Source organism: Leptopilina boulardi, unplaced genomic scaffold, assembly GCF_019393585.1.
Source record: "Leptopilina boulardi isolate dan_hultmark-lab unplaced genomic scaffold, ZJU_Lbou_2.1 LbouV2_103, whole genome shotgun sequence".
Classification (NCBI taxonomy): domain Eukaryota; kingdom Metazoa; phylum Arthropoda; class Insecta; order Hymenoptera; family Figitidae; genus Leptopilina; species Leptopilina boulardi.
The window spans coordinates 461,142-486,499 of record NW_026137645.1 but is presented as its reverse complement, the minus strand read 5'-3'; the positions used below and the strand labels follow the sequence as shown (position 1 = coordinate 486,499).

Sequence of the window (25,358 nt, the reverse complement as noted above, 5' to 3'; positions counted from 1 at the left end):
CCAGAATTATTATGTTTTAAAACTTCAAAAATACCATAAAATCAGTTAATAGAATATTTAAAAACACATCAGTTAATTTTAAAATTTTTTTACCAGGGTTTATAAAAATTATTATTTAAAAAAATAATAATAATAATAATAATAGTAATAATAATAAAATAAAAAATAATAATTTTTATCGTCTCTGTAATATTCTTTATAATAAATCAAAATAATTTTTCCTTTTTTTTCTCTTCTAAAGATCTTATCATTTTGTAATTTTTAAAAATTCTTTTATAAAGTCATTAAAAAAAAAAAAAAAAAAAAGGTCAAAAATTTATCACATTATATATAGGTATGCGGAAGTAGGAAACAAAATGCTTCATCATTGTAAAATCCATTAAGGTGTTGACAATTTTACATGGGTCCTAATCTTCACCTAAAATCATTAAATAAATTTATTGCTGCTAATTTTAACTCATTGTTAAATGATTTAAATATATATTTTCTATTACAGAATAAATGATATTGTAAAGGATTGTAAAACCTTATTCTACGTTATAAGGTATACTACTATACAAATAGAGAAGAAAATAATTAAAAATCAAAAGAAGAAAACTCCCATAGGGCATAATGAAAGTTGACTTTTGGTTTTATTCTAGAAAGTTTTACAATTTTCAGTGGCTGTTCATTGTATCAATTCCAGGTAAAATTCTTTATTAGTAATCGCCCTACGTTAATAGAGTACGTTTATTATATATGGAGGAGCAGTGCGGGAGATTTTAACAAGATGGTAAATATATCCAGCAGGGATATTATATATATTATATAGAAGAGGGGATCCTAAACGAGCTGTGAGTCTGATGATGGTTATAAAATTAATTGGACAGACAGTTCAGAGAAAGATACTTATATATATAGCTTCAAATTTTTTTCTAAATAAAATACAAAAAAAAAAATTAACAAATACTTTATATTATTAATTTGTTTATTATTGAAATTGTGATTAATTTTATTTTTAACATAGGGTAAATGCACTAATTACGGCGCGATTCGAGTGAAAACACCTTTGAAATAGAAAATCAAAATTTCTATTGTATATAAAGTAAATTTAAAACTTATTAAACTAAAAGCTTATGTTATTTAGATATTAAAAAAAATTAAACTTTATAAAAATTGATTATTTAAACAAATATGATAAATTAAAACTAATACAGTAATTTTCTATTACAGCGCGTTTGTATCAGTTTCGGTGTATCAATTACGGTGACCAAAATTACGTGTATTTTGAAGATACTTTACCCGCCGTAATTGAAGCCAATGGAAATTTTAAAAATATTTCAATTACGGTGAGGGAAAAAACTTGATCTCAAATAAATTAAATTAATAATTGTTTAAATGTGCATCTTTATTAGTAATTGTTTCAAAAAAAGATTGAAATAATTTTTTTAAATCATTTTGCAACAGTTATATTAAAATAATAGTTATTTTTTATGAACGCGCCGTAATTGATGCATTTACCCTAATGTACCACAACCAAAACAAGACCAAAAATAATAATTATTTATTTATTATATAAGATTTTTATTCAATGGATAATTTTAACTAAAAATTAGATTTCGAATTGTTATAATTACAAAAAAGTAATAGTATTTCATTAAAAAATTTTGTTTTAATTTAAAAATAGAAATATATGAACTATATTTTTTTTTTTGAGGGCTGTCTATCTGATTTCTTGTTATAGGAGGAGGAAGCATGCGTTCTCAATAGCCGAAGGCTTTGCATTCTGCAGAGGCCATTTACCGAGTGTGTTAGGTGTACATTACATATCATCATAGATAAGTTGGCCAATGCAAATTTATCTTGCTTTTGGCTTCACTTGTGTCCACGTTAGAAATAACAGTACAGTGTAAAAATAAATTAGAACCCATATAGACAAGAAAAAAAATTTCTTTAAGGTCATATGAGAAACATGCGACAGAGATTATAGCAACGTCTTATAAATGCAAACCATTTTATAATTCAATTTCTTACACTTTTAATAACAATATCATTTAGAAAAAAGAATTTTTAATTTAAATATAGTGTTTGAATATTTTTGTTTAATTAAATAGTAAGTTTTATTTTAATATATGAAAAATAACGATCAGTTTCATTAAAAAAATATTCTGTTTGATTTAAACATATAAGGGTTAGTTAAGAATGGACGAATGTAAATTTACACTGAAATTCTAGTATAACGTCCGAAATATGCCATACACCTTTATGTTTTCGACACCTGCATCACTCTGCTTTTCTCTATTCTACTTTCCAACCATGGATCGAAAAAAAGCTACCATTCCCTGCAAAGTGTCACAATTTAGATGTTCCACTGATTATTTTATGATCACTTTTTTAAGTAATAAAATTTTATGTTTATTTAAAAAATACAACAATAAATAATGAAAAAAAAATTCACTTTTTTTCTGCACCACCAAATAAATTGATTTAAAGATCAAAATTTTCCTTATTTTTCAACCTTTCATACCGCACAAGAAAAATGAAGTGATTCGAAATAGTTGACTCACAATTTATTAAACAATGATTGTTTACTTTTTTGTATTTTATTTACTGTGAAATGTCTGCTATAGTTGCGCGCGACGTTCGGAAATCGTCTCTCTCGTTATTGAGCAGAAGCTCATTACACTAGCGTAGTAAAAAACATGTGCGAAAAGTGAGGTTATGTTGTCATTGAACGAAACGTAAACATTTCTGGTTATCACATTAAATGGTTATTAATTATCTACTTTGCAGTAAAAAATCATAAAAAACATTTTTGAAGGATGAAAAACCTCACTTTTCACACAACATGTTTTTTTACTACGCTAGTGTAATGAGCTTTTGCTCAATAACGAGAGCGACAATTTCCGAACGTCGCGCGCAGCGTTAGCAGACGTTTCACAGTAAATAAAATACAAAAAATTAAACAAACATTGTTTAATAAATTGTGAGTTAACTATTTCGAATCACCTCATTTTTCTTGTGCAGTATGAAAGCTTGAAAGATAAGGAAAATTTTAATCTTTAAACCAATTTATTTGGTGGTGCAGAAAAAAAGTGAATTTTTTTTCATTATTTATTGTTGTATTTTTTGTATTTATTGTTGTATAAATGATTATTTTGGACCTTTATATTAATAAATATTATAAAAGACATGTTTCATTTAATTTGGAAAGGTTCACTCCGAAAAGTGATAAAAAAAACTCATGAAATATATGGCACGTGAATATTTGGATGAAAGAACAATTCTGATAAATAATAATTCTTGTTTATAAAAATTTTGCTAGACATAAATTCTATTAAATGGAAATAGTATTATATTTGAAAATTCGATGTATTTGGAAATCTGCTATACAAAAGTTCAATATTAAATATAGAATTTCTATTAAATCAGAATTTAGTTATATATATAGAAAATACTTTGATAATAAAATTTAGCTTATTATAAAATTTACTTTATAAAATTCTGCTAAATGAAAATTGGATAATTTTTCAATTCGACACAAAAAAAATTTAAATTTCTGTCATGTAATGATTTTCTTTTTTATACCTTTTGACAAAGTGCATTTTCCCCGAGAGAGGTTAACGTGGCCAAAAATGGCACATCTATCAACACACATGCTACCAAAGACTTCGTGTCTCAACCTTGCCTGCTTTCCTAACAGGGACGACGAGGCGTGCAAAAATATTTTTAATTCCCTCGACTATTTTTATACTCTTCAATAAAAGGCTCTCGCTTTCAGTTGTTGAAATATCCCTCTCTTCTATTTTACCTATCATCATTTCCTATATACATTTCTACATTTCACGCGATAAGCTGCTTCAAAAAAAAAAAAATTTATATGCTTCAAGCTGTATAATAATATGGAACTTGAAGCATTTATCTATTTTTTTATTATATTAGTCGGTCTTTAGTAACCTATTTTTTTTTGTTCTGTTTACTTCTGTTACGAAATTCAATGTTAAATTTTATAATCTAAAAGCATTTGATAATTTGCTATTTGAATTTAATCAGTACACTCAACTCTTGCCATTTGTAATTTTTTCTCTGCATATATAAATTGGTTTTCAATTTTTTTTAAGCTTTTAATTTTTCAATATTGTATGAACAATTAAATTGATACATTAACAGTTGTTTTTTAATAAAAATTACAATTTCTTGCCAATAGAAATACGATTTACACTCATAAAAATCTTCTATTTGCCTTTATTTGAAACAAATAAAATTTATATATTTAAATTAAATAAAAATATACATATATATTTGTTTTAGAGAGCCTAATAATTTTATATTTGTTTCTAATAAAAAAAATTTAATTTGGCACAAATAACATTTTATTTAATTCAAATAAAATTTATTTCAAACAAATAACATATTTTATTTAGTTCAAATAATATTTATTTTATTCTAAGAAAAATCTTTTCTCTGCGTATGGGCAACATAATCTTGATTCACGGAAAAAAAAATCTTTGTCTGAAATAAATATATATACATGTCTAGAATAGCGAAAACTTTCGTTGTTTTAGTGAAAAATATCTCTGTTCCAGTGAAACTTATCGCTGTTCGAGGTAAAGATTTTTTTTCCATATGTTGTTTTTCAATATTACTATTTTATTAAAAATCCATTAAACGAAGCAAAAATATGAAACAAACAAAAAATCAAACCAAGATTGAGGTTGTTCGTTTCACTTAGAATAACCCATTAAATATTTTGCCATTTCTATTTCAGATATTCGATTTTTAAACAGTTATAAAAAAATTAGAACAATAATTCATCTCTCTATTTATAAAATTCCATTTATATATATATATATATAGTCTTCACATATTCGCACGCTTTCCATATCAGATATAAACTAATCGCGCCCGACATCTAATAATATACAATATGTGCGATGATTAATTGTTTTTCATAAGACAATAGAATCTCTGCGAGGTGTAAAGACGAATTGGGTATAAAATTATAACAAGATGCCATAACAAGACTTCAAGTGCTCTCTCTTTTCCGTATAGCCAAAGGGAGAATTATATAGAATAAAAAAAAAAAAAAAAAAAAAAAGTTAGGAAACCGTGGGAAGAAGCTGAGATCTTATTAGGAAAATCAGGACGTTAGAATATATATAAGAAAGCTTTCGCGACTTTAAAGGGCGATAGTGTCTTATATATATACGGATAAACGAAAATAATTTTATTACAATAATGTTCATGTGCAAATATTTTTATATCCACAAAGTTTTTTCAATTTTTCTTTTTTTTTTGTGAAGTCGAACAAGATTTTCAACATAAATAATTCTCGCCTCGTGTGTAAACATTTAGAATGAGATTTGTTTACACATTGGCAACGCACAGAGGAGTTAAACAAGTGCCGCGCGTATATATGTGCTTTATCTTTCTGGTACAAAAGTCGTTTAACTCTATGTTTAAATAAATATTTTATTACAAAGTTTCATTTATATATATAATATTCCTAATTTATAATCTATAACAAAAATTAAATTCCGGGAATATTCCATCCATATTCGAGGAATATTAAAATGTCCGACCTTCAGAATATTCCACACGAATATTGCGAGGGAATATTCCAATGAGTCAAAAGTTTTGAACGTTCAAATGAACAAAATATTTTTTTCAATCTATAAATTATTAAAAATTTTAATGTCAATGTTAAATAAAACAGTAAATTAAACTAATATTAAATTAATAACTTCTTTTTAGATATATTTAAAACAATATTTTGTAATAAAATTCGTATTTAAAGAAGTTACAAAAAAAATTTTGTTCATGTTCAAAACTTTTGGCTCGCATATATTCCATCGGAATAATGATGGAATGTTCCATTGGAATATTTGGGGAATATTCCATCAGAATATTGAAGGAATATTTCATGGAAACATTGTACGAATATTTTTTAATAATGAAAAATCAAACTATTATTATTGAATTTTATAATGTTTCTACCTTCAATTTACTTATCAAATTTTTAAATTTTGTCTTCATTGAAATAAAATACTTTCAATTATATGTATTTATCTAAATTAATTCTGAAAAATAAATTTTAAAATAATTACAAAAATGGTTTTCAAAATTAAAAAAATTTAAAAATGATTAACTTATGAAAAATTTCTAATGCGTGTTCCGAAAAAAATATTCGTACAATGTTTCAATTAAATATTCCCTCAATATTCTGATATTCCTCTCATATTCCAACGGAATATTCCTTCAACATTTCAATGAAAAATTCCATCAATATTCCAGTGGAATATTACGAAGGTCGGACATTTTAATATTCCTGGAATATGAATGGAACATTCCAATATTTCGAATATTCCAATGGAATATTCCCGCAATGTGAATGCTGTGTTATAGAAATTAATAAAATTGCACAAAAAGTTTTTTTTTTATTTTGTCAAAAAACTCAAATTAAAAAAAATTTCCTTTTTTCTGGAAAATTAGAAAATTGCACTTAAATCAAAAATGTCAATCAAAGAAAAGAGGATTTAGTTTAATCGACATTATGCAATACTGTGTGCATAAAAGAAACCCTTCCTGTGTGCTGAGTGCGTTAAAAGAATTTAAAAGTTTACCATATTTATCGCTTTTTTGACTCAATTTTTTTAATCTAAAATAAATAAAAAATATATTTCGCGATAAATTTTATATAATTCTTTTTTCTATATATCAGAAAACAATTAAATCTTTTTTAAAGAATTTTAAATTATTTCTCATAGTTTATTTACAAAGCTGAAGTACGCAACGTTTATGATAAACGATTTTTAAAGAAATAATTTTTTTATAAATGAAAAATTCTCTAATTTTTTGTCTAAAAAATATTTTTTTTTTAATATAATTTGTTGATTAATGAAAAATACAAAACATATATTTTTTTTAGGAAAAAAATTATAGAATTTTTCATTTTAAAAAATTATTTTTTTTTTAATTGTTTATCATATAAACGTTGTGTACTTTAAGCTTCGTAGTTTATTTTCAACTATTTTCAAGTAATAGGCTTTTTTAGTAGGCATTATCATCATTCAGGAAATCATAAAATTTGTTATTGTAATTAGTTTTTTTTTCTTAAAATAACAGTTTTCTTCAACTTTTGTCAGTTTACTTCTAATTAGATATTAAATTTTGGTTTATTATGTAAAAAATAGTTTCTTTAATTTACTTTTTTATATTTGTAAAAAAAAGATTTCGTTTTTTAAAATATACTAATTCTGAATCCAGTGAACAAAATTCTCACTAAATTAATAAAAAAATAAAATGTATACAAAATTATTAGTAAATTTATTAAAATAAATATTTCAATGTTTCTGTCACAAGAAATTAAATTTTATACACCATAAACGATCGATGTAATATTCTATTCTTATATAAGGAGAATTTTTAATTAATTTTCTTGCAAATAATTATATATGTATATGTAATCACCCATTGAAATTTTTTCATACCTAGTTATTTTACAATGTTGCATAAGATAATTAACTGAATTTTTAAAAACATTTTACCCTTGAAGATTAATTATAATTAAATGTATTAATTAATTTCCCTTAAAGAGAAAAGTAATTAATTTCAAAATAGAAAGCAATTTAAATATGTATAATTACATATTTTTTATAAAATAAATAATAAAAAAAATTATTATATTATTATTTTTAAAAAATCTAATATTGAAAATGTTTTAAATTAACTATAAAATTATTTTTAAGATTTAAAATCTAATTAACATTAATTATTGTTACCTTCGTTATTATATTATTATTGTTATTTAAAAAAGTTTGTTATTTAACTAAAAAATACCTGTCATTCAAACACTTGATTAATTTTCAATTGTTTTTTTTTATGTTATTGTTTTGCAAAGTAATTAGCCAGTTTTCACTTTAATTATTTAACAAATCAAACAAAAAAATTTTAAAAGACATAAAGAAAAAAATAAATATCTGAAATTTTTAAAATATTCTGAATTCTCAGGGTAACCTAAAAAAACACACAAAAAAGAAAATAGACAAACACAAATTTTACCAACTTTTAAAAATTTAACTTCGATTCATTTACAATTATCATGATCGAGATATTTCAATGCACTTGACCGTCAAATTATTTAATCTAAATTACTTTAATTGAAATCAAGGATAATATTACGAGAGACTATCTACTACTCTCTCGCGAATGTCAAGAGACTCTTTTAACAAACGAATAAGACCCTATAAAATGAATAATAACTGAGAATAAAGACAATAATCTTTGTTCAATGGATTGAAGAATTAAATTTATTATTAAAAAGCCTAAATATTAATTATTGGAATCAATAACCTCTCATATAATTCTAATAAGTGAAAAAATTACCTTGACCGTGTGTGTGTGTTATGAATATCACACGTTCCGGTTAATAATGTTTTCTTCGAGATTTTCTCCACTTATTCACTTTTATTCACTTGGCAAATTATTAATAATTTTTCTTTTTCACTTACACGTTTTTTTTCCCTAATTTTTAATGTACACTTTCAGAATAAAACTATAACCGTTTAAGGTTTTTGTAAAATTTACACTGGAGAGTACTTCATGCTGCAGTGAAACTGATGGGAAAATGAATAGAGATCACGCAGACTGCGTCCCAATCAGGAGCGGCTTATTAATCTAGCACCCCCCTCCATCCCGCGCATGATTTCTGTGATTTTTTATAAATTATTTTTATTTCATTTATTTGTAAATTAAAATTTAATTTGAAGACATTTTTATTTTTAAAAAAATTAGTTAATTAAATTTATTTAAAAATAAAACAATTGAGAAAAATATTTTTAAATTAGAAATTTGATATAATACAGACAAAATTTGTATTGGGTTTTTTTTTTTTTTTGGTTAAAGATTAGAATTTATTATTGAAAAAAAAGTTCTTTTATTGGTATTAGAAAAATTATAGTAAAACAAGTAAATAAATTTGTATAAAATTTTGGGGGGAGAAAGCTTTTAAATAGCCGCTCTTGATTGAATAAAGGGAGGGGCCTTGAATTGAATCCCGCGGGAAAATTTAAATACGATACAATTGTAAAAATAAAAGAAAGTGATTCTTATAAAAAGTGAAAAATTAAAAATAACTTAGAAATTGTTTACATATATATATTTATAAAATAGATTAATGTAAATTTTAACATTTGCGTAATAAAAATATATTTACAAAAAAAAAAATATTGTTTTAAATTTACATTAACGTAATAAAATGTAAATCACATTTTTTTTTATTATTAATTAATTAATATTAATATTTACTTAAAATCTTTCATGGCAGGTGTCATGCCTAAGAAAATATCTTCCATTTGTTGTCGTTGCTCGTCAGTTTTTAAACTTTTCCAAATCTCATCTAATTTTTTCTGTTGATGTTTCTGTAAAATTCACCAAATTAATTTTTTAAAAAACAGACGAACAATGAATATAAAAATTAGTTCGTGTTTTTTAATTAAAATAAAAACATTTTTTTTGCATAACATAAAATTTAACAATTATTTTGCATGCAGTAAGAAATTAGTTAGAAATCAGTAAAAAATGAATTGATTCAAAGAGTGAAAAAAATTAAATTACTCACTTTTCTTTTATTAATAATCAATTTTTTTTATTTAAAATTTGAAAATTTGATTAGACTTTGAAGTTAAAAGTAAAAAATAAAAAAAAGTGTCAAGAAATTTTGAAAGTTCTTTTCAATTTAATCATACAAGATGAAATTTAATTTAATTACTCCATTATTTTTTTTACAAATAATTTTCAAAAATTGCAAAAATACTTTTATTTGACTGTTTATATTAAAAATTTATTATTTAATGAAATCTAAAATTTAATATTCTTTTATTTTTTAAAAATCCTTTCTTTTGCCTATACAAAATTAAAATTTTCTTATTTATATAGAAAACAAAATTTTCATTATTAAACATAATAAGAATAATCATATAATTTGTATTATAAAAAATTATATAAATGAATTTAATTTATTAATTAAATAAATAAAAACACAACCAATCAATTTTTGTTAACTTATGCATATAAATTTTATGATTTTTTAAAATTGAATATTGAAACAATTCTTTTCATTTAATCTATAGTAAATTTTAAATTTCAAACTCGTTTTCAAACAAAGAACTTTAATTAGAGAAAAAAATTTGTTTAAAAATAAAAAATTGCATTTTTTTAAGAGAAAATTTGCTCCTCAAAGGGTGGAATTAATTATTATAAGATAAATAAAAATTTGTAATTACTTTAACAAACAGAAAACAGTGTCTGAGAGTTGCTCCGACATATAAAATTTTCACGTTCACCGTGTGATCACCAAGTTTTTTGATATTTGGAACAGAAGTGAGTAAAAATTTGTGCGGTCCATGACGAACTTTTACAAGAGCAATTCCTGTTTGTGCGTTGCAATATTTTGCTAGAAACAAATTTTTTTGTTTTTACCAGTTTTACAATTATTTTAATAAAAATAATAATAACAATAATCGTAATCGTAAAATTTTCCTCTATTATTCGAATAAATTTTATATTCAAATATTATTATAAAATAATTTTCGAGAATTTTGTCGATTTTTAAAAAATTGTAATTGTATAAAATGATTTCTGTAATTATGATAATACATTGAAATCGAATTGGAAATTAAATATTTACCATTAAATCCAGCATTTATCGCAGCTTGTCCAAAATCACCATAATCATAATGCACTTGTTTTTGAATTGCGTGATGCAATGCTGTTGTCTTTAAAATCAATGGCTTATTTGGATTAACAGCTGATGTTATCTCTAATGTAAAGTACCTAAATGAATTTAATTATTTAATATTTTAATTAATAAATTATGTATATAAATTCTTTTATGAAATTATGTAATTTAAAAATACTTAAAATACTTATATTTACTTAATTTTTAAAAATCCTTTCTTTTGCCTATATAAATTAAAATTTTCATATTCATATGGAAAACAAAGTTTTCATTAATCAACATATTAAGAACAATCATATAATTCGTATAATAAAAAATTATAAAACTAAATTAATTTATTAAACAAATAAATAAAAAAAAGAAAATTACGCTTTTCATATTATTTTCATATTTTATATTTAAATAAAAACAATACATGCAATTAAATTTATTTAGAAAATAAGACACATAATATACTTTAATTAAGAATAACTTTTATAGTTAAAAGTAATTTTAATATATATATAATTTTCTCACGACAATGAAGTTATTTGAAGGTTATGTATATATACAAAATAAATCACATTATGATGAAATGATGTAATTTATACGAGAAATTTATTAATTACTTTTTAAAATTGTTCTTTAATTTTTCTTTAAAATTTCTGAAAATTTAATTCAAGAATAATTTTTTTTTTTACAAAAACGTGACATTTAATAAACGTATATATTTTTATCTTATTGTTATATTTTACAATACTATTATACTATTATTTTATTTACTAATATAAAAGGAAAAAATGAATTTTTAAATTTAATTCAATTATACAAGTATTTTTTTTTGCAAATAATTATAAAATTACCTGTTTTTAAACCGGACCATGTTTTGAGGTTATGTTTTTGTGTTGACAATTTGACATTTGCAGAAAGGACATCACGCAAGCGCGTGAAATCATTACATAACCAGCTGATAACAAGTTGTTTATTATTTTATGATAAACACGTGCTGATTGTCAGTGAAAAATATTTAACCTTTTTCTCTCCTTTCATTATTGATAATTGTTATACACATACATATATATATATGAAATAAGTTTGTAAAAGTATTAAATGCTTATAAATCTTAAATGATAGATGCAAAAAGGATGTTTTACAACAACAATATCAAAAAATTGGAAATAACGAGTAAATTACGCCACGCAATAGATTATACTGCTTTAAATGAAAGGAAAAAAAAATTAAATTCTCCGTCTTATCTGACGTTCGTATTATCCGTTAGTCTTTGTCGGTTGAAGGAGACTTTGTATTTCGTCTATTATTGCTCATTAATTTGGAAAATATATTATAAATTATGACAGAATATTTTGTTGGTGTTGACGTGGGAACAGGAAGTGTTCGCGCGGCTCTTATTTCCGAGGATGGAAAAACAATAAATCTCGCTAATCATCCGACAAAAACATTTAATCCTTTAGAAGAATTTTATGAACAATCATCGAATAACATCTGGGAATCAGTTTGTCATGTTGTTAAAGTAAGTTAAATTTTTTTTTACAGCAATTTATTATTATTAAATTAATAATAAATTAAAAATAAAATTATTTTGTAAGTGATTAATTATTTTTTATAAATATAATATTGTAGAAAGTTGTTGCTAACGTTCCAAAAAATAATGTCAAAGGAATTGGATTTGCTGCTACGTGTTCTTTAGTAGTTTTGGATAAAAATGGATCTCCAGTGACTGTTAGTCCATCTGGTAATATTTTCAAAAAAAAATTTTAATAGAAAATAGGAATTTATTTTTTAATTAATAAAATGAACATTATTTTAAAATTACATTAAAAAATTATAAATAAATAAAAATATTGTTTATTGGAGTTTATAAACATTTTCATAAATAAAAAGTATTTACAATGTTTTTTTTTTAATGTAAAAAAAAATGTTTTCTCTGGTAAAAAGTCAAATCAATTATTATCTTTTTTTTCTCCATATAATAAAAATGCGCAATTCTCTCGATGAATATATCTAAAGTTTAAAAATAGAAAATAAAAAAAGTAACACATCATGATAAGATGCTATTTGCTATCATATATGTATTTGCATATTCATTTGATTATATATTAAAATAAAATTCACAAATTTGAATTTATTTTCAATTTTGTTAGGCGATGATGATCGAAATATTATTCTTTGGATGGATCATAGAGCAGAGGAGGAAGCAAAATTTATTAATTCAACAAATCATCAAATTCTTAAATATGTAGGTGGGAAAATATCATTAGAAATGGAAGCGCCAAAAATGCTTTGGTTAAAGAAAAACTTACCATCAACTTGGTCCAGGGCACAGCTTCTTTTTGATCTTCCTGATTTTCTCACGTGGCGTGCAACTAATTCTGAATCTCGGTTTGTCGATTATTTATTATTATAGAAATTATCCTCAAAAATAATTCTGTTTTTTTTTTGTGTCTAGTAAAAAGTATTTTTTTCTTTTTGTTTTCAGTTCATTGTGTTCTTTAGTTTGTAAATGGAATTATGTTGCAAGTCCTAAAAAAAATGGTTGGGATTTGGATTTTTATGAAAAAATTGGATTAGCTGATGTTGCGAAAAACAATTGGAAACGAATTGGTAAAATTTCACTAGTTTTGATATTTTCTTACCTTTTTCACCAATCTCATGATTCAATTAATTTGTGAATGTAAAATTTAAGAAAAAAAAATTAATTACGGAGAAAAAAACATTGATTTTACCTCTAGAATGTTGAAAAATAATTTATTAGTTTAAAATAAAATTTCTTTTTAAAATTCCTAAACTTATATTAACTTTAGAGAACACAAAAATACAGATTTTCTTCTTTTTTTATAAATGATTTACTTGATCCAAGTTTGAATTTATCAAAATTTTTCATCGATTTATAAATTATTTAGGCTAAATTTCAATTTAATTTAATTTAAATTATTCAATTTAAAATTTTAATAAATCTAAATTTCAAGTGATCCAACTTTAAATATTAATTCTACTTTTTATTGGTTAAAATAAATTTATTAATTAAAATTTCAATAAAAAAAAAAAACAAATTCAATTGAACGAAATTTTGAATTTTCTGTATATGATTTATGTTTCAAATTATCCGAATTTTAATTTATTCAAATTTTCGATTGATTTAAGTCTCAAATTATTTGAATTTCAATTTGTACAAATTTTCATTGTTTTATGTCTGAAATTATCCTAATTTCAATTTGTTCAAATTTTAATTGATTTAAATTTCAATTTATCAAAAATTTCAAATACACATTTTTCTAATTTCAAATTATAAAATTTCCATTAAAACTAATTAAATTTAATAAAACTCGTTTGTCGGGGAAAAAATTTTTAATGTCAAGTAAATTGATAATTGCATTCTTGTGGCAAACATGATTATTATTAAATTTTTTTTTTTATTTTAGGTTCCGAAGTAAAAGTTCCTGGAGAAGCTGTTGGTTTGGGTTTATCAAAACGTGCAGCTGTTGAATTAAATTTATTAGAAGGAACGCCTGTTGGAACGTCAATTATTGATGCTCATGCCGGTGGATTGGGAATGCTCGGTTGTGATTCTCCCGATTTTTCTGTCGAATTAACAGCTAGATTGGGTAAATTATTTACAATTTTTTTTTAAATTATCAATCAAATCAACAATTAATTACATATATTCAGTTTCTAATTAATATTTAATATTAATTTTATTTTAAATAAATTTTATTTCTATTTTAATTGCAATTGATTTAATTTTTTTTTTTATTATTAAAGGTCTAATTTGCGGAACTTCAACGTGTCACATGGCAGTGAGTGAGAAAGAGATTTTTATACCAGGTGTCTGGGGTCCTTATTACAATGCAATGTTTCCCAATTTGTGGCTGAGTGAAGGTGGACAAAGTGCTACAGGAAAATTGTTAGATCATATTATTGACACACATCCGGCTTCCGCTTTAATTCGAAGTCAACTTGATTCAAAAATGTAACTATTTTTTTTCACATTTTCTATTCATTTTATTTTTTCATATAGAAAACACATGAATATTAATTAAAAATTAATTTAGTAAGAAATTTTCATATAATTGAATTTTATCTCGTAAAATTTTCAATTAAATCGCGAATTATGTACAGCATTATTGGTATTTAATCGAATTTTCACCAACAAAAATGTAAGATTTTTTATTTAAAAACTGTATTTTTATTTAATATAGAATTACTATACTTGACTGAATTTTAATTCAATAGAATATTTAATTAATGGCCGAATTTTTTTTTTAAATGAAAATTTCTATATCACCGAATTTTCACTTAACAGAATTTCTATCAAAGCGAAATTTTACTTACTAGAATGTTCATTTAAGTGAATTTCTATATTAGCACAGTTTATGAATAGGCAAAATTTATTTCAATAAAATAAAAATTTGATTGAATTAAAATTCTACTAGTAGAAATAAATAAAAATTCCATTTAAAGAATATTCTGTTATGATAAAAAGAAAATTCAGTAAATATAAAAATCTGCTGTATGAAAATTCGATTCACTGAAAATTCAGTTTAATGAATTTGTAAGGAATACATTCCTTTTAATTTATTTTTCAATTATTTTACGCAATAATTTGTTATAAATTAATTCAACATTTTTCTAGACACATACAGCAGTATTTATTTAATTTAATAAAATTAATTGCGAGGAAAGAAAATCTCTTACACGAATCTCTTTTAACAAAAGATCTTCATGTTTGGCCCGATTTTCATGGGAATCGATCGCCACTTGCTGATTCAACGCTTAGAGGAATGGTAATTGATTTTCATTTTTTTTTTATATTAAATTAATGAAATTTTTTACAAATTTTTATTTAAATTTTTTTTTTTTTAATAATTCTTAGGTGACAGGACTCTCATTGTCTTCTGACGAGGAAAATTTAGCAAAATTATATTTAGCAACTTTACAAGCCATCACTGTAAGTGTTAAATTTTTCACATCAACGATTCAATAATGTTTATAAAAAAATTTTATTTTATAAATAATATTAAATATTTATTTAATTTCATGCGGTTAAATAAAAATTGGATAAAATTGTTTTTATTTTTTCCCACAAATTATATATTGGACATTTTTCAGTACGGAACTAAACATATAATCGAGGCATTAAATTCATCGGGTCATGAAATAAAGGCAATTTTAATTTGCGGTGGCTTAAGACACAGTGAATTATTTATACAAACTCAGGCTGATGTTTTGGGATTACCCGTTCTTATACCCACAGAAAAGGAGCCTGTTATGTTGGGCGCTGCAATTTTGGGTGCTAGTGCTGGGAAATATTTAACTGTTCAAAAAGCTGTAAATGCAATGAAAAGTTCTTCACGAATTGTCAAGCCTAGAGCCGAAACATATTCGTTAGTTATTTTCTTTTCGATATTTCATTTTTTTTTTATTATTCATAAAGTAAATAAAAATTTTCTTTTCAGATTCCACTCTCGTAAATATCGAGTCTTTAAAAAAATGGTTAAGGATCAACAAGAGTACAAAAAGTTAATGAGCGAGCCTCTTTAACATTTTTTGATATTTATGATAAAATCTATATAATATATATAAATTGACAAAAATGAGAATATAACATGAATTCATGTAAAAAATGAAAATATATTTTTTTTATTCAAAGTATATATATATAAAATATATATACATTTTATAATCGCAGTTTGTATATCAGTTTTTTTCGTCGAATACAATTTACAATAAAAATAAAATACATAAATCTAAACGATTGTTTCATAAATCTCAAGCGGACAATAATATTATATTAAACAATTATTAATTATTTAAAAATAAAAAAAATATCGATTAAAAAAAAGAATAACCATCAGGTGAAGTTAATATTTCGGAGTTGACTCAATTTTCTCTTCAGAAAAAAAAATTATTTATACAAATATGACGAAAATAAAGAATTTAAAAAAATGCATAACATTACACACAATTTCCAACAGAATACAAATCCACTATATCATAACAGTAAAACCTTAACAACAAAAAAGATTCATTTATTTAAAAATTCAACTTTTCATAAAAGAAAAACAATAATTTTAAAAACTAATTTTTTTACTATTTCATCTGATGGTTGTCTTTTTTTAATCGATAATATTCCTTTTAATAAAATTCTTATTGAAGGACATTAATGAAAATTATTAAACTTTAATTCTCCAATCAAGAAATTAAGTTTTGTGTTTTTTCTTTTTTTTTTTATAATTAACAAAAATTAGTACATTTCTCTGAAAGTAATAACATTTTAATAACAGATCAATTTTGTATTCAATTTTCATCTTTTTTTTACCTTCACAAAAAATATAAACATTAACATACAGAGTGAAATATTAATATTAATTTGAAATATATAACAATAAAAATTAATTCACTGTCAATATAATAACGTACAAATAAAAGAATTTTTAAAATAATTTTTATAAATGATTAAAATTAAATTTAATATTAATAAAAAACTTGATTGTGCAAATTGAAACGATAGTTTGTATTTTTAGTAATAAAAATAAACTAATTGCACTTAACACTAAATACTTAAATTTTTGGTGATTATATGTAACAACTTTGTGCTTTCTTTCTTTTTTTTTTTTTTTTTTAATTGTGCAACACTTATTGTTGGAGTTAAAATAGGTCTAAGTAATAAACAAAAATTATTATATTTTTTTCTCATATTGAAATTAATGATGTTAATCAAGATTTTTTTTTTTCTGTCAAACAAAAACAGAATGAGTCGCCTATTATGAATTAACTTTCTGATATAAATCTGTAACGATCTGTTAACATTTAATATATAGAGATGTTATTTTTTTTTTTAGTTTTAAAGGCACTGCTATAATATCATGTTATTGGAAAAATATATAAAAATGTTTTGGAAGACATTGTTATGTTTCACTTTCAAACATATAATATCAATTAATCTCTCTAAAATTAATTACACACTAAGAGTTTCAAGTCCGATTATTACATTTAATTTTTATCGAAACTCGAGTATATAGCCTCTTTGACATTAATTAAATCAAAATGGAAGAAAATTTTCGTTAAAACTTACAATATTTTTAAAAAGAAAAACAGAAATTAATTTTTTTTTTCGTTAATATCAACTTTCTAGACAAAATTGTCTATTATAAAAATATTTCTAATTATAAATTTTCATCAACTACTATATTAAATCTATAAATTTTGTCAATTCTATATAAAAAATAATTATTAGTATCTATAAAAAAAAAATTTTTTGTTAGTATCAATAAAATTTAGCCATATTTATAAATTTTGTCAATCATATAAAATAAGATAATTAAAATTTTTAAAAATTTTTTTGTTAATATTTATATCTATAAACTTTCTTCTTTTTTAAACTATTATCTATAAATTTCATTACAAAATTTTTCCTTCCCTTTTTTTATAATATGAAAATTGTTTATCCTTTGAAGACATTTTTTTTTTGTGAATTGATGCCAATTTAAATTAAAAAAAAGTGACGTGATTATTAATATAGGGACTTGAATATTAAATCAACTTATAATCTTATATTGCAAATGGTTTCGTGCAAAAAATGTTGCACGCTTTTCTTTGGAGTGAAAAAAATGCGCTAGTTATATTTTTGGGTTAAAAAAAAAATTCAAATTACGTGAATTTATAGTTCTCTGCTATTTGATTTAAAATTGTTTGAAATGGCGAAATACCAAATCTCTGCCTCCATAAATAAGTTGCAAGAATATTCTTACCAAATGAACGTGTCGCGTCTTGAACTTCTTCGCAAATTTCGGTTCCGGTTTGCCAAATCGTTTCTGAGAAAAAAAAGTTAGAATTATTTACTTTTTTTTTCATTATTTTTACAAAGAATTTAAAGAACAAATAAAAATTTTCGCATACATAATATTCAATTTAAATTTTTTGAAAAAAATACAACTTGTAAAAATAATTAAAGAAAATTTGGATGAATTTTTTTTTAAAATGATACAAAAAAAGTATTGCAATTTTCATGAATTTTTTATTTGAATAACTTTTCTTTTAATCAAATTTTGATTTAATAAAATTTCTATGTAGAAGAAAAATTGTCACATGAAACTAAATTTTCTTCGAAATAATAATAAATATAGAATTTTTATTTAACAAAATTTTTATTCAGCAGAATTTTTATTTAATCAAATTTTTCCTAAATCAATTTATATTTAGTCGAAAAAAAATTAATCATTTATTTATATTTTTTAAAAAATAATAAAAATAAACTAAATTTTGGTAAAATTTTAATTATAAAAATTAAAAAAAAAAAAAAAAAAAGGAAGCCAACACTACGCGGTATTCCCAAGCGGTCACCCATCCAAGTACTAACCACGCTCAATGTTGCTTAACTTTGGTGATCGGACGAGAACCAGTGTAACAACATGAAATGAGCGTTGACTGAGAATTTAAGTTTTACAAATTGTCTAAATAGTTTATTGTCAGGCAAGCCTTTTTATTTTTTAAAATGGCTGATGAAGGAATTAAATTTTAGATTTATAATCCATTTTTTTAAACATTATTATAAATTTTATTTTAAACTATTCCAAAAAAAGTCGATTTTTTTTATTTAAAAAAAAATTGAATTGATTAATAAATATTTTACTTTAATTAACTAATGTTATCATAGTTCTTAGTTTTGATGGTCAAAAAAAATTCAGGCAACACTTAATCAAGATTTACAGATTTTTAAATAAGAAATTTTTTTTTAAATATTAATTTTGCAAGAGTTAAAGTTGAAATTTTTAGAAATAATTGAATTTCAAAAGATTTTGTTAATTTTCAGACAATAATTAAATTTTACAGAACTAAAAATAATTTATCAAATAATTTTAGATAACATTTTTTAAAAGTAGGTAATTGAATTTTTTAAGATTTACAATTTCGATTTTTCAAATTAATTGAATTTCAAGTGATTTTTAATTTGAAATTTTTTATGATTTCACTAAAAAATTTATTAGTAATTGCAGACAAAAGTACAATAATTTGAAAATTTTTTAAAAATGGTTTTAGTTAGTTGAATTTTTGAAGAATATTTTAAAAATCATTAAAAATAATTGAATTTCAGGAGAGTTATAATTGAAATTATTAAATTTCAAAAAATTTTAATTGGAAAATTTTAGAAATAATTAAATTTTATAGAAGCTTTTAAATTGAAATTTTTGAAAAATAATTGAATTTCAAAAGATTGTGTTAAATTTCAGACAATAATTATAATAAGAGAAATTTTTAGTGATTTCTGTTGATGAAGAAATTATTAGAAATCATATAAAAAAAATTGAATTCCAAAAGTTTTTAATGGAAAAATACTTTCAGATAATTGAATTTTCGAAAAATATTATAAAAATCAATAAAAATAATTGAAATTTTTGCAAATAATTAAATTTCAAGTGATTTTGAATTAAAAATTTTTGGTAATTTTATTTGCAATTTTTTTTTTAAATTATAAACAATTATTAAATTTTATAAAAATTTTAATTAAAAAATAGTTTAAAATAATTTAATTTGTGAAGAATTTCATTAAAATTAAATTAAATATAATTAATTTAGTGAAGAATTTTAGTTAAAAATTTGTTTAATAATTGAAATAAAGAAGTTCTCAATTGTATACTAAAAAAACGTATTTTGTTTAAAAATATTTTTAAAAAAATTTTAAATAGTCGAAAAAAGTCGTATTTTTAGAAAAAAAACTCGTATAATATTGTATATTAAATATTAATCAATTTTGTTTTACCTTTTGGAGATTTTATATTATTTTATATGTTTTGAAAAAAAATTTCAGTAATTTATCAATTTTTTTGCAGTTTGTTTGACTCTTAGAAAAATCTAAAAAAAATTATGGAAAAAAATTGAAACTTTCACATGATAATCTGTGAACTCTCAGTTTCTAAATAAAGCTAAAGCTACAAAATATTAAGATATAATATTAAAATTTTTTCAGTGTCTTTTATTGCAGAGACATGATTGAAAAAGTGATGGCATTTTTTTTTTTTTTTAATCGAGCATCGAGTAAGCCATGTCAACAATATATAAATAATTAAAATTCTTACCTAATGTAGAGGCGAGTTTAACACTGTTGGAATCAAATTTTTGTAGATATTCAACACTAATAACGTGATACTGTTTCAATTCTTTGACTGATTCATAATTACAACAACGTGCACGACCATTTGCAACAATGTAACTTCCTCGTGCGACATGTTTAACAATTTCACTTAAAGCTTCCTCCACCATTCCGCATTTACTTTTAGTAAATGATTCATTTTCATCCATTTTCGAAGGCTGAAAAAGTAAATTCATTTCTAGAATTTATTTTTTTAAAAAATATTAAATTATAAATTTTTGACTCTATTTTACGATTCAAATGATAGAAATTGTTGAATAGAATGTTTGTTTTATAAAAAAAAAATTAAATTAATTAATTAAAATATTTTTTTTTAAGAATTCACAAAAAATGTTTATAGATTAAAAAAACATATTCACCACTGGACTAGCTTTTATCATATGCAACCATATTCGAGGTCGAACTACAGGAAGACCAAATGAAAGATTTGTTTCAGCAATACATAAAATACTGTGTGAATTATTATTTCGTTTTCTATTATTTGTATTGTCAAAAGAATTTTCCGACATATAACCACCGGGAAATTCATCGACAATTATAATTGAACCAGGTCCACCTAAAATCCATTCCTCTGGATGTTTTTGAACATAATTTTCCACTACTTTTACACATCGTTCGTAAACTTTTTTCACCACATGCTCCTTTACTCCTGTAAATGAAAAAAAAAAATTACATATAGTTTTACAAATTAAATTATAAGGGAAGTAAATTTATAAAATACCTAATAATTAATTTAATAATAAATATTTTTTATAATTTATTAAATATTATTATTTAATATAATTATTTTATTTATAATAATAATTGAAATATTTCGACTTTTTTTTTTGGTACCTAAATTGGATGCTGTGACTTCGCTCGGTACTTGTTGACACCATGCTAAAATAATTTGAAGGCACATTTTTAATTCACATTTAATAGTTATGAAAAATGAATTATCTCTAATTGATTGTACGGCTTTGCAATCAGGACAAATCCATTTGTATTTATCAATGACTCTTGCCGGTCGCCAAATTAAATTTCGTCCATTACATTCTTCTTGTGGACAAGCGACAAACGTTCGAAGTAAACTCATTTCCCTCAACCACCCGCATAATTCACCCTCGTGGCCTTGTTGTAACATTGGTTTCACGACAACATCAAAGTATCCACCCTGATCTCCAAACCGATCAATACTAATACAATTCCTTTCATGGCTAAAATTTTATCGAAATATTATTATATTACATATTATAATTAAAGGACTAAATAAAAAAAAAAAATCTCTTTTTTTTTTTAACCAAGAGAAAGCAAAATATAATATCACTAAAATCCAAATTATAAATAATAATCTTATAAATAAATTTAAGGTTATGTGAGATGTTGTTTTTTGAAAATTTCTTATAGGTATAATTAAAACAATAGTTTTTTGAGAAATTTAAAAAAAAATTAATTGTTAAATAGAAAATGTTTTTTTTAAATATAAAATGATACTAGAAATAATACAAATACAACAAAGAAATTCGTCAAAAAACTTACCTTTTTATACTTTTCTCTTGATTCGACATTTTTAATAAGAATTTTATAAAAAACAAAACTTTTTCAACAACAACAACAACTGTTTTTCACTTTATTTAAACAATAAAAAAAATAAACGAACTAAACATTATTTAAAAAAAAAAAAAAAAATTAAAAGAAAATAAAAACTATTTGTCAACAAGATATGTCACATCTAGTGAGGACCATATCGGATATCGATATCCAATACGATTATCGATATTCAAACATCGATATTAACGTTTCGATATATCGTTTCCTATATCGATAATTTTTGCGCGCGTATGTTGTTTTCGTTGTATTATTATTATGAAAATTAATTAAACGACTAAAATTTTTTTTTAATGACATCAATTATTTATACAATATAATTTAATAAATATGTTTCTTTGTATACCGTTTATTTTAAACCATTCACTATCAGCGACACATACATTGTGTCGTGATTATCTTAAAACAAAATATAAATGAAATTTTCTATTTTAAATTATAAAATAAATTCTCTTATATCATTATTCGCACACTACAGGTATCAATGGTATTTGCTTAAGTAATAATTAAATAATTTATTATTTTTAACTAATAAACAATTAAAAAAAACAATAAAAAATCACGAAAAAAAATTATCAGCAATTGCATCTCTGATATTTTTGAAATTTATTTTTCTATTAGTACTAATTAAGACTATAACTTTCATGATTTTTTTTCCAAATTTTTTTAGCAATTTAAAAATTTAAAAAATTCTTTTTTTTTTTTTAATTTTAAAAGTTTTTTTTTTCAAAATGTGTGTTTTTAAACGTACTTTTCAACAAAAAAAATAAATCGAAATTTTTTTAAACGATATTACTATCAAATTTTTGAGTTTTAATGATAATGTAAGTCATTTTTCTCATTTGACGTACTGATCGATTTTTTTCAAAATTTTTTACAATATTTTCGGAATTTTTTGAAAATATTTTTGGTTCTTTTTTATACTACGTACTTTTATGTATTTTGATGCGCTGAATACAAAAATCATAGTGACAATACCCGAAAATTTGATTTTTATGGTGAAAACCATAAAAGTCCCAAAATTTATGGTTTTTTTCGTTTATTGGGTAAAATATGGAAAATTAAAAAAAAAAACTTTCAGACAATAGTTATAGATCTTAATAAAATAAATTTTTTATATCTTATGCATTTTTTTTAATTTTGCATATTTTACCGAATAAACAAAAAAAAAAAAAAAAAACATAAATTTTGGGACTTTTTTATAGTTTTCACCATAAAAATCAAATTTTTGGGTATTTTTACTATGATTTTCGTATAATCAGCGCATTAAAATACATAAAAGTACGTAGTATAAAAAAAACCAAAAATATTTTTAAAAAATTCTGAAAATATTGTAAAAATTGTTTGCCCATTATTGAGCTAGGCTTAAAAGTTTCGTAAAATAAAGTAGTTTTTTTAAAAAAAATTTTCAATACAATTTTCAAAATTCCATAACTCGAAAACGGCTTGCTAAAAAAAATTTGAAAAAATTCGTGGAAGCTAGTCCCAATTAGTATACTAAAAGAAAATAGAAACCACAATATCAATTTTTTCTCTAACATAGTGAAGGGTTCAACAAAAAATGGAATTTTTATATATCAAATTTTTTTATAATAACATTTTTAAATATTTGATTTTCAAATATAGTTATGATAAACTGCAAATTACATTTTTTGAAAGTAACCATATATTTTTTTAATATTTTATCTTTTTCGAAGTAATAATAAATAATATTTTTTTTTCAAATTGTTATTTTTTATTATTCCCTCATGAACTAAACATTATAGAAATAATATTTTTATTTCAACTATCTAGTTTTGTGCATCTTGCATCGTAAATATCATCTATTTTTTCTATTAAATTGTTATGACTATTAAACTGTTCGTCATTTCAAAAACAATGTATTACAAGAGATATCAAAAAATTATTTTTGAAATAATCGAAATGTACACGTGTATATTTTAAAAATCAAGAATAAAGTAACTGTATAGATTATACCAGAAAAATTGTAGGAAATAATTTAGGAATCCACATAGGTCTCTATGTAAAAACAAAATCGTAAATTTCCAAATAAAATCATACTCCAAATATCGAAATAATGTCGACTAAACATTTCAAAAATCCTGTTTCTCTCTTAATTTCGAAAAAATTTCCAATTATTTCATCGGAAAAAATTCCAAAATTTTTTAGTGTATGTATAGGATCCCAGCAGGGAATTTTCAATAGAATTAAAATATTTTACTCTGACTTTAATGTTTAAAAGTAATTCGAAAAAAAAAATTAATTACATACTCTTAGGACACTTCATCTTATCATGCAAAGAATAATAAGACAAATTAATTATAATTTGTATTGGCTATATTACAGCGGGTAATTAATTCTTTGAATTTTTTTGTTAATTATTCAAATTTTAAAGAATTGTTTTATTATCACGAGAAAGATATATGTAACATAGACATTAATTTGTTTGTAGATTAGAAAAAAAAAATTTTATTTGTACATTTTGAAGACAATATATAGTTATATCACAAAATGCAAATCACGTTTTTAGAAAATAACTATAAATTTTTTAATATATTTTTTTCTAAGTAATAATAAATATTTTTTTCCAAATGATTATTTTTTATTATTCTCTCATGAACTAAACATTTTGAAAATAATATTTTTATTTCATAACTATCTAGTTTTGTGCATCTTGCATCGTAAATATGATATATATCTATTTTAGCTTTTCAATTATTACTGTTTAACAATTTTTCATTTCAAAAACAATTTATTGCAAGAGATATCAGAAAACTTTTGAAAGTCGAGTATAAAGTAACTGTAACATTATTTAGAAGACATTGCGTTACTAAATATTGTTTATGAAAGTTTTGTCCTGACAACGAATAACTAAAAGCACTTTACATCAGCAAACAACAGGTATGA

The 25,358-nt window shown here is 22.4% G+C and overlaps 4 protein-coding genes and 1 non-coding gene across 6 annotated transcripts in view; 1 reads left to right on the top strand and 4 right to left on the bottom strand.

The window, feature by feature from the left end:
- LOC127276655 (uncharacterized) overlaps nucleotides 1-8,609 on the bottom strand; it is a 40,623-nt gene extending 32,014 nt beyond the window's left edge. For both annotated transcript variants that reach the window (XM_051297254.1, XM_051297262.1), the window contains exon 1: nucleotides 8,365-8,609. The gene's annotated coding sequence lies outside the window, so the exon portion shown is untranslated. The remainder of the gene's footprint in view (nucleotides 1-8,364) is intronic.
- A 510-nt stretch (nucleotides 8,610-9,119) lies between these two features.
- On the bottom strand, nucleotides 9,120-11,728 carry LOC127276708 (ribonuclease P/MRP protein subunit POP5). Its single transcript, XM_051297330.1, has 4 exons — nucleotides 11,560-11,728; nucleotides 10,667-10,812; nucleotides 10,263-10,432; nucleotides 9,120-9,398 (listed from the first exon to the last, which is right to left on the bottom strand). The coding sequence occupies exons 1-4, from the start codon at nucleotides 11,577-11,579 to the stop codon at nucleotides 9,282-9,284; spliced, it is 453 nt and encodes a 150-aa protein (XP_051153287.1). The 5' UTR covers nucleotides 11,580-11,728; the 3' UTR covers nucleotides 9,120-9,281.
- Nucleotides 11,729-11,770: 42 nt separating this feature from the next.
- LOC127276677 (FGGY carbohydrate kinase domain-containing protein) lies at nucleotides 11,771-16,466 on the top strand. Its single transcript, XM_051297285.1, has 10 exons — nucleotides 11,771-12,227; nucleotides 12,338-12,449; nucleotides 12,859-13,096; nucleotides 13,194-13,318; nucleotides 14,137-14,319; nucleotides 14,477-14,684; nucleotides 15,348-15,498; nucleotides 15,588-15,662; nucleotides 15,824-16,098; nucleotides 16,171-16,466. Exons 1-10 carry the CDS (start codon nucleotides 12,048-12,050, stop codon nucleotides 16,253-16,255), a joined length of 1,632 nt encoding a protein of 543 aa, XP_051153242.1. The 5' UTR covers nucleotides 11,771-12,047; the 3' UTR covers nucleotides 16,256-16,466.
- A 591-nt stretch (nucleotides 16,467-17,057) lies between these two features.
- On the bottom strand, nucleotides 17,058-22,585 carry LOC127276687 (uncharacterized). Its single transcript, XM_051297294.1, has 5 exons — nucleotides 22,383-22,585; nucleotides 21,699-22,060; nucleotides 21,224-21,513; nucleotides 20,791-21,022; nucleotides 17,058-18,528 (listed from the first exon to the last, which is right to left on the bottom strand). Exons 1-5 carry the CDS (start codon nucleotides 22,409-22,411, stop codon nucleotides 18,365-18,367), a joined length of 1,077 nt encoding a protein of 358 aa, XP_051153251.1. The 5' UTR covers nucleotides 22,412-22,585; the 3' UTR covers nucleotides 17,058-18,364.
- LOC127276846 (5S ribosomal RNA) lies at nucleotides 19,025-19,142 on the bottom strand. Its single transcript, XR_007842266.1, has one exon. It is a non-coding gene; the product is annotated as a 5S ribosomal RNA (ribosomal RNA).
- Nucleotides 22,586-25,358: the final 2,773 nt, after the last annotated feature.